The sequence below is a fragment of the Microtus ochrogaster genome, linkage group LG2 (assembly GCF_000317375.1).
Source record: "Microtus ochrogaster isolate Prairie Vole_2 linkage group LG2, MicOch1.0, whole genome shotgun sequence".
Classification (NCBI taxonomy): domain Eukaryota; kingdom Metazoa; phylum Chordata; class Mammalia; order Rodentia; family Cricetidae; genus Microtus; species Microtus ochrogaster.
The window spans coordinates 22107587-22117748 of record NC_022028.1 but is presented as its reverse complement, the minus strand read 5'-3'; the positions used below and the strand labels follow the sequence as shown (position 1 = coordinate 22117748).

The 10162-nt window shown below is 44.5% G+C and overlaps 1 protein-coding gene across 2 annotated transcripts in view; it reads left to right on the top strand.

Annotated features, from left to right (window-relative positions):
* Positions 1–400: 400 nt before the first annotated feature.
* Tmem131 (transmembrane protein 131) overlaps positions 401–10162 on the top strand; it is a 161189-nt gene continuing 151427 nt past the window's right edge. The window contains exon 1 of one of the 2 annotated variants that reach the window (XM_026785501.1): positions 401–1641. In XM_026785501.1, the coding sequence (XP_026641302.1) occupies positions 1467–1641 (175 nt within the window). In that variant the 5' untranslated portion in view covers positions 401–1466. The remainder of the gene's footprint in view (positions 1642–10162) is intronic. The other variant, XM_005359932.2, reaches the window with a different exon arrangement.

The window sequence follows — 10162 nt, the reverse complement described above, 5'->3', positions numbered from 1 at the left end:
CTGAGGTCATCTTCAATATTAGTCTATATCTACATTTACATGCTTGCTTTACAAACAGGACCACTGAGGAGGCGAGCACCCTAGTTCCTTTTTAAAAGATTTTTTGAACTCCTATTTTCTTTTCTAGCTTGTTGTAAGACATTTACTAGGCAAATGTGGCCTTTTAAATAGACCGACTAACTCAACCAAAAGCTGAGGGAAGCAAAAAGACTCTGGGGCTAGGATCTGGAGGAAGTGACCAGACTAGCAAACTGTGACAATATCCTTCCTCTTCCCCAAAGGGTTTAAATGAAGTCTTGTAGAGAGCAGACATACACACCAAGAACGTTAGTCTGGGAGACAGGCGATGTCTTCTGAAAGGAAACTAAGGTACACAGCGTTTGATTTGGGCCTTTAAAATGAGTATATGCATAGAAACATCTTATTCATTCCAAGACAGGGAAAGCCCAGGCTGACTTCTAAAGAGTCACTTGCGACCTTGGGCTTCTCCCTAACTGACGATTTTTCCGCACACGGTTAAGTTTCCAAAAACAAACAAACAAACAACACACAAAGAGCTTTCTGTGGCCAAGAGGTACGACGAGGCACCCTCTTGGGTACGAAGCTTAGGAAGCCACAAACATAAACACAGAGGGTCCCCATTCTCAAGGAAGCACTGCCAGGAACTGAATCAGACTCTGAACACTCTCCACGTCAAAGGCACCGAGGGGCAGAGGTGCGACCCGGAGGAGTCACTGGCACGGATTGTCAGCTTTGGACTCTGGATGCGCACTCACACCTCTGGAAGGCTCAGACATTGCAGTACAGACCGGCGCTTGTCCCGGCGTCGGAGGCGCGGCCGGGCCCCGCCCACGCACCAATGCGGCTGCGCAGCGTGGCCACCCCGTCTCCCACGTGACTGCCGTCACTGCCTCCGTGAAGCTTGGGCCGCCATCTTAACTCCTGGCCAGCCCGGGTCTGTCTCCCTCCTCCTCCCGGGCCGGGCAGCGGTGACAGGGTGCGGTTGGCCGCCCCGGCCCATCAAGTCGGTGAAGCCCGTGGGAGTCTGAGGGCAGGACGAGGAGTCGGAGCTCACGGACTCCACGGCGAACACACGAACCGGCGGGGCCGCCCAGGTGCTGGCACGGAGGGGGCGGGACTTTGTGCCGCGCCCCGCCCCTCAGAGGCCAGCACCGGGGCCCGCGGCCCTTGCCCGTTTCCAGTATGGCCGCCCGCCGTGCCTGACCCGCGGCCTCTCCGTTCCGGCTCTTCGTAGGCGATGCCGATGCCGAGGCTGTGACTGACACTCTCGCTCCCACGCACGCACCGACCCGGACCCACGCCGGGAGCTAGAGCCCTGGGCCCACAACCGCTCTCTCATCCGGCGTCTCGGCCACAGCCCGGACCACGGCTCCCGCGCCGCTGCCGTCGCCTCGCGGAGAAGGGTCTCGCCGGACCTCGAGCTCGGCGGCCCCCGGCCGGCCAGGATGGGGAAGCGGGCGGGAGGAGGAGCAGCCGCCACCGCCTCCGCGTCCTCCGGGGCCGGGCTGGAGCCCGCGGCCGGCCGCGGCGGGGGTCCTCGGAGCGCGGCCACCGGCCTCCTGGGAGCGCTGCACCTGGTGATGACCCTCGTGGTGGCTGCGGCGCGGGCCGAGAAGGAAGGTGGGTGGCCGACGGCGGGCTGCGGGCGGGAGAGGGAGGCCCGCGGCGGGCGCCGGCGCGAAGTTGCTGGGTCGAGCCCCGTCCCGAGCCGGCGACTCGCTGTTCAGCAGCCAACTCGCCGCGTCGGCCGCGCGCGGTGGTTCTGCTGCTCTGTGATTCCTTCCCCTCCCGGTCCCCTTGTCTTCCCCTTGCCTCCTGTCAATGCCATTTCAAAACTTACTGAGTTCTCGTATGCTCTTGCCACTTGGCCCGCTATGTGAGAAGGTACCCCGCTTTTTAGGCTTCTTGGTGACTTCAGCTAGGTAAATTGCGGGACACTTTCCTTGTTTCCCCTTTGTTGGGCTTTAATTTGGGCGTGCAAGACGGAGCTCACTTTAAAATACTGTGGTTAAAAGAAAATAGCGAGACTGATGGAAGGCTTCAATGCACAGCTTCTAAAATTTAAATTTGCTGGGACATTTCCTTTGAAGAGGCTCTGTTTCTTTAGTTTTCTTCTTCACTATGCCTTTGCGATATCGAGGATTGTTTGCTTCATTATTAGCCCTCAATAGAATAGCATTTGCCTCTAGTAAGCTACTGGAAGCCGGTTTACATTTCTTGTTTAAGACCCTCGCGTAATTCCGTGTCTTTTTCTTTGGTGTGTGAGCCCATAGAAACAAATGGCAAGTTCCCAGCTTGCAAACCGTTCACCTGTATTCACAGTTAAAGGCTCACACCTGTTTATAAAATTTCCCTAATATTGTAAGCCAGTAAAACTGGTACTTTGACAGGGCCAGAATATTACTTTGTAATCTTGAAGACCAAAACTGTGATTTTTTTTGTTTGTTTGTTTGGACTACCTGTTTCTGATGAGCCGGGGGGAATGTGAGCAGTCACAAAGCCTTCACGAATTAATCCACTCACGGTGAATACTGCCTCCACCCCCCCACCCCTCCAAGGAAGGAAACTAGTAAGGGTATCTTTCATGGCACACCAGGGATTCTCTACCCAGAAAATAATTTCTTGCCTTATAACTTTGAAGTTGTCTTCCTGTATGACTATGAAGTCTCTTGGTTTTTACTGTTATTGATTGGCAGCTGCAGAGGTAAACCAGATTAGCTTTACAGTGCAACAATGTGTCCGTTTACTCTTCATTTTCCTTAAAAAAACAATTGCATTCCTCATTTAACTCAAAACAGCCTCAGTCTGGTTAATATACGAACATTAATCAGAGAATAGCAAGGATTTGGCAGAGGCAATATTATTTTAAGCGTAAAAATGTTGTTTTAAGATCGTCAGGCCTGAGGTTGTCATAATTATTTATGATCTCCTGTTAGTGTTGTTATGGGTGACCATGGTAGCCAACATTTGGACATGTGTGTTGAGCAAACCCTTTATAGTTATAACTTCATGGGTATGTCTTCTTGTGTTTCAAGGAGACCTGGGAGGCTCTTGTTCTGCTTTTCTGTTGATTGCCCTGTATAGTGCAGGCACACAGTAGGCATCTAACCTTTGAGTAAAAGACTGTTCTTGTGAACTGGTAGCACGGGGACTTGAAGCAGTAATTGTGTCTAAGTTTGTGTTATCCTTCTAAAGCTGCCTATTTTTTCAATTGCCATTTTATATGCTAATTTTGGGGGTACAGTTAAGTAAATGACTACTTTATGAGGACATCAGCTGAAAATATATTTGCTCATTCTCCATGTACAGTTTACAAGTATCCATGCACTTCTCTCCTATTCATAAATACGTGCAAAGCCTGCAGAATAGCTGCTAAGGTGTTAAGTACGAAAAGTGATCAAGCCACCGGACCTCCCAGAATCAGACAGCCTTTGTGGCTGTGCTGTATCTGGAGGAATAATTTGTATGGACAAAATAGTTATTTAAGATATTAACAGTAATTCGAGTGGTGGTGAAAATACCTTTAATCCCAGCACTCGGGAAGCAGAGGGAGGGATCCCTGAGTGTAAGGCCAACCTGTTCTACAGAGAGAGTTCTAGGACAGCTAGGGCTACACAGAAACCCTGTCTTGAAAAACAAATAAATAAAACAAAAAGATTATTTATTTATTTATTTATATAGATCATAGGCCTTGATCTCTCATAAATGGGTCTGGTTTTAATCAAATGTTCCCAAAAGTTCTTCCAATAAATGTTCTACTCTCTAAACATACTTCTAGATCAAGTTCCAGGCTATTATTATTATTATTATTATTATTAGGGGAAATGGAATTGATTTTCCCCCAGGATTGTGACACAATGTCTTTGGCCTCTGTTGTGGCACTAATATAACGTTTGCCCCACAGGAGCGTTGTTGAGTTGTCTCTTTTTTTTCCCCTCAGAAAGTTTGGGCAAATTGTAAAGATAGCTTTCAGTTTATCTGTTTATACTCCAAGTATTGTCTGTGTCAAGTAGTATAGTTTGAATTTTCCAAGAAGGGATATACCAACAATTTTAGTGGTGATTCTTTGGGTATTTTGTATGTTTGTATGTTTTTTCCTGCATTGCAGTAGAATTTCACTAGAAAACCAAGACAAAGTAAAAGTCACTGTCTCCTAAAAAGCTGCAGGCAAAGCTGGATTGCCTAATCAGTTCATCATGTTTGAACTAGATGATCATTTTCTTGACAGGACATGAGCCATTCCCTGTCTTAACATCCTTATGGCTTAGGACTCATATCTTCACACCTATCTTAACTGATCTGTGAAGTGTGTTGTCGCTGGTCCAGAGGAAAGGGACCTTTGACAGCATTTTCATTGCGCTTGAACGTTTGTAAAAACTTTGAGACAGTTGCCAGACATAAAGTTACTATAATTAACACAGATAACCAGCTTATTTTGATTAGGGTCAAGATTTTTCTTGAGACTAAGATTTAGAGACTGAAAACAGAAAGTCTTGTTGTCTGTTTCTGTCTGTCTCTGTAATAAAATAAATTACTATATGGAGATACATATATGTATGGTATACTTAGACTTTTGATGGAATCTTGAATTATAGATCAGTGTGGCAAGCGAAGAAGCCTTTTTTAAAAGATTTATTTTATGTGTATGAGTGTTTTGCCTGCATGTATAAATGTTTACAGCATGAATGGCAGGTACATGCCAGAAGAAGAGGGTCAGATCCCTTGGAACTGGAGTTACAGATTGCTGTGAGCTGAGTGCTTTGGGTGTTTAGACCTGAACTTGGCTCTTCTGCAAGATCAGGAAGTACTCTTAACTGCTGAGCCACCTCTCCACCCCACTCTTGCCAATAATATATTTTTTTTTTTTTTTGGTTTTTCGAGACAGGGTTTCTCTGTGGCTTTGGAGCCTGTCCTGGCACTAGCTCTGTAGACCAGGCTGGTCTCGAACTCACAGAGATCCACCTGCCTCTGCCTCCCGAGTGCTGGGATTAAAGGCGTGCGCCACCATCGCCCGGCCGCCAATAATATTTTTTTTAAGAACATTTTATGTATTCATTTCAAGGTGAAGTGGGTTTTGGAAGGTGTGGTGCCTTTTACTCTAAATTAGCAGGAACCATTATGTTCCTATGTATCTAGTAAATTCAACTTGGGCTATTTCATTTCAGTCTGAAGGCTGCCTGTGTTTTCATTAACTGTCAGTTAAAGGCAAGATCAAGTTTATAGTGTTAATTAAGACTTAATTTTTCCCATATATGATGGTTTCATACATAAATTTTTATTTTAAGCTACATTTGTGTCATAAGTTCAGAAAAACGTTACCTGTACTTTCCTGTATTTTCTGTACAAAGCATAAGAACCAAGTGCTTAGGACTAAAGGCTAGAAGACAGGAGATTAAAAAAAAAAGTCTGTTAGTGATTTGTCTTAGGGTCATAGAATTCATTAAGAGAGATATGTATTTCCTTTTTTTTTTTTCCCTTTGGTTTTTCGAGACAGGGTTTCCCTGTGTATCAGTCCTAGCTTTCCTGGAACTAGCTCTTGTAGACCAGGCTGGTCTCGAACTCACAGAGATCCGCCTGCCTCTGCCTCCCGAGTGCTGGGATTAAAGGCGTGTGCCACCATCTCCCGGCGAGATATGTATTTTCTAATGTAAAGTTATATTTTAAATGTTTTTTGAGAGTGAGATATTTTATCCTTTGGGTAGAATGGCTACATTTTGATTTAGAGTCTGTTAAATAGCTTAGTACAGAATGAACACTTTACTAATGAGCTCGTTTTGCTTTTTCTAAAAGCTCCTTGGTAGTCAGAAACATTGGGGTTCTATAGTGGGAAGAAGTACCCCTTTGTTTTGCTGGTAACCAGTCTCTTCCTCTTTCCAGTATTTTCCCCCTCTCTAAATTCTTACAGCAAGTCTTGATAGGCACTACTGAGGTGATGAGCTTTGGAAGCAGATGGAAAATCATCGAATTTGTTATCTGAAATCTTGATAAAACATGCTCCTCTTGGGGGCACAGTAATAAAAGTCTTTATTGGGTGCTCAATATCTTAGAAATGCTCTCTTCTTGTGGCTTGATTTCTTTTTGGTTTGCCAAACCAAGGCGCCTGAATTATCCTTTTTGTCTGTTGAGAGCATATGATGAATGAACTTTGTACTTCTTGGTTGTCATTGTGTCCTAGCCAGCTGTCACTCCTCTGCATGTGCCAGTTGGATGTCTGTTTTCATCTGTGTGTCTGGCCAGCAGCATACACTGAAGCCCTGGGCAGGATTGGCTTATGCCACCTCCTGTTTCCCACTTGTTTTAGTGCCATGTTATTTCCCGGGCACATTGGGCTCATTTTTGATCTTTTACCAGGTGGTGCCAATGGCTATGACCCCCTCCTTTGGCCAGCTCTTCTTCCAACTTTGTCCGGCTCAGAGCACTCCCAAGTTTTGCCATTTCTGTGCAGTCCTGCTCCCTTTGACCGTGTATTGTCTGTTCATTGCTCGTTTATTTCATGCCATTGTGTCAGTTATTGCAGTGATTCCCTGGCCGCCCTCCTTCACCTAGACTGGATTTTGTGTGAGGCATCTGCAATACTAACATAGTTTTGAATGAAGATTTGCCTGAAATGATCTCACCTTCTACTTTTTTTAACCTGTGACCTGGGTGACCTGGAGTTTAGAGTCAAGAGTAGGTAAAAACCTCAATTTAGGTGTAGTTGTCCTTAGGAAATCTGTTACAGTAGGATATTGGGTGACACTATCTTTCTCTTCCCACATATTGCTTCAGTTTATAACTAAAATGATTTGTGTATCCTTACCTAAACCTTCACACTTCTGGGGCTGGAGAGACAGCTCAGTGTGAAGAACGTGTACTGCTTGTTTAGACTCACATTAGGTTTCCAACACCCACTTGCAAGGCTGACAACTTTCTCTAACTCCTCTTCTGGGAGATCTGATGCCCTCTTCTGGGCTCTTGAACCTGCCCTCACATGCACACTATCGCACACAGATGCACAGCAAACGCATAATTAAAAGTAAATAAATCTTAAAAACAAATAATGAACTATCACTACCATAACTTGAGGACTTTTAAGATTTTTAGATCCTCAAAATGGTGAGACTGGCTTAGTACTCAGGGTAACAGCTGATAAATGGTGAGGCCAAGATCCCATGTAAGCCATTGGTTCCCTGAGCAAGCCTCATAGTTGACAGTGAGCATTCGTGCATGAAGGTGTGACTAGAGACAGAGTAAACATGCCTGTGCAGGACCAGTTGCTTGGTTATTTTATTTTATTTTCTAAGACTGGATCTCCCCCTGACTATCCTGGAACTAGGTAGAGCAGACTGGCCTTGAACTACAGGAGATTAGTGCTTGGATTAAAGATGTGTACTACCACACCCAGCTAATTCCTTGGTTTAAAATAGTCATACATATTTTTTAAAAAATTTATTTGTTTATTGTGTTTATAGAATTTTGCCTGTACACCAAAAGAGGGCACCAGATCTCATTATAGATGGTTGGAAGCCGCCATGTGGTTGCTGGGAATTGAACTCAGGACCTCTGGAAGAATCTCTGAGTTTTTAATCTCTGAGCCTCTCTCTAGCCCTAAATAGTCATATTGTAAGCTGGACGGTGGTGGCTCATGCCTTTTAACACCAGCACTAGGTAGGCAGAGGCAGGCAAATGTGTGTGAGTTCACGGCCAGCCTGGTCTACAGAGCAAGTTCCAGGACAGCCAGGGCTATGCAGAGAAACCCTGTTTCAACCTTTCCGCTCCCTCCCCTCAGAAAAGTCATATTCTGTCAACTTGGTAAATATTAAAATGCTCATAGACAATTCTGGATCATCAGAATTCTTATAAGGAAACTTTCTTATTAGTGGATAGTTAGGGTATTGAATGTTTGCTTTTGGTAGCTACTGCCTATTGTATATGATGAGTTAGGAGCCTAGTATTGTTGCTTGGGTTAAGCAATATTGCATTCTGTAAGTACTCCATAGCTCTTGATTGGTGGGACAGGTTGTTCTGGACCTGGGCAGTATTCGCAGAAGTTGGTACAGAAGAGAATCCAAAGGTTGAGTAGAATGTGTTTGTTGTTCATTGTTTTAGTTTGAGACAGTCTTAACTATGTTGCCCAGGGTGGCCTCCAACTCCTTATTCTCCTGCTTCAGTCTCCTAAGTGCTAGGATTGAAAACAAGTGCCACCATGCCCAGGAAGATTTTGCTTTTGATGAGAAGGGAGTCTCTTTGAGGCTTCAGTCTGAATCCAAGGGTTTCAGAAGAAGCATACCTCTAGTGTTTTGGTTTTTCTTCCAAAGGTATTTGAGAAACTTTGATTTGTTTCATTCTGCTGCATACAACACATAGGACAAAGGTCTGAAAAATGTCTAAGGTCGAAGAGGACCCTTGATATGTCTGTCATGATAAGAGTGTAAAACCTGCATTATCTTTTTTAAACTGCGATAAAACTCAAAAGATTTACCATATTAATCACTTTAGAGGTGTTCAATTCAGTCATGCTAAGTATGTTCACATGCTGTGCAGTAGGTCTCCAGAATGCTTTCATTATGCAGAATTGGAACCCCTATGCCTATAAACAATTCCCATTTCTCTCCACTACTGCCCCCTCCCCAGCCACGGTGTCTGAATTTGATGATAGATATATATATGGACTCCCCCAGCATTGTCATTTTTGACCTCTTTTATTTTACTTGACATAAGTCTGTAAAGCTTATGTTGTACCATGTGTTGGAATTTTCATTTTCTCCCTATGTGGGCCAGGCTGGCCTCAAACGCAACTGCTTCCTTTCCAAGACTACAATGCTGTGTCCATAGGCAGGCACTATCACAGTTTCTCATTTCTTTCAATACTAGAGATTGAAACCAGGGCCATGTATATTCTGGTTAAGTGCTCTGTCACTGTTGTCTGAGGTTTCTGTCCTGCTCGGTCCTGTAGTCGTTAAGTCCCAAAGAAATCACACAGAGGTCTACATTAACTATAAACTGATTGGCCCATTAGCTTAGGTTTCTTATTAACTCTTTTTTTTTTTTTGGTTTGTTTTTTGTTTTTTTTTGAGACAGGGTTTCTCTGTGGCTTTGGAGCTGTCCTGGAACTAGCTCTTGTAGACCAGGCTGGTCTCGAACTCACAGAGATCCGCCTGCCTCTGCCTCCAGAGTGCTGGGATTAAAGGCGTGCGCCACCACCGCCCGGCCTCTTATTAACTCTTATAACTTATATTATTATCCTTGTCTATGCTAGTCACGTGGCTTGGTACCTTATTCAGCGAGGCAGTCACATCTTGCTTCTTCTGTGGCTGGGCCAGGACTGCAGAGAGAGCCTTCCTCTTCCCAGAATTCTCCTGTTCTCCTTGACCCGCCTCTACTTCCTGTCTGGTTGTCCCGCCTATACTCCTGCCTGGCTACTGATCAATCAGCCTTTTTTTAAAATGTAATTGACAGACAATTGTCCCACACCAAGTCACTGAGCTATATTCCTGGTTCTTTTTAACTTTTATTTTGTCTATGGCAGAGTTTCCTTCAGTTGCCTGTGTTGAGTTTGCTAGGTAGCTTAAGAAAGCCTTGAACTTGGCACCTTGCTATCTCAGCATCCCAAATAGAGTAGTATGATTCTAGACGTGTGCCATCATGTATGGCTGTTTTTTCCTTTTAGTAAACAGAATCTTTATACCCCACACTGGATTCGAACTCAACAATCTCCTTGCCTCAACCTCCTTAGTACAGGGATTATATTTGTATTAGGCCATGCTCAGCCTGGCTTCTTACTTTAGTTAATGAGTTTTTAGTGTATAGAATAATGGGTTTCAGTATGACATTTTCACACACAGATGTCATGGTACTTTGTTAATATTTACTCCTCTACAACCCTCTCTGTTCCTCCTCCCCACACTAAGCTTGTTTCCCCCCTCTACTTTTGTGTCACGAATACATATTTCAATTCAGAGTCCACATATAAGAGAAAATACACAATAGTTTATCTTTCCTACACTCACCATTTCCCTCACCAGCCTCATCTGTTTCTTAAACTGCGTCTATCTATATACAGATATGGGGGGGGGCACATATGTATGTGTGGATGTAGAAGTTAGGTGACTTCATTATGGGTCTCACTATGTAGCTCTGGCTGTCCTGAACTCAGTATGTA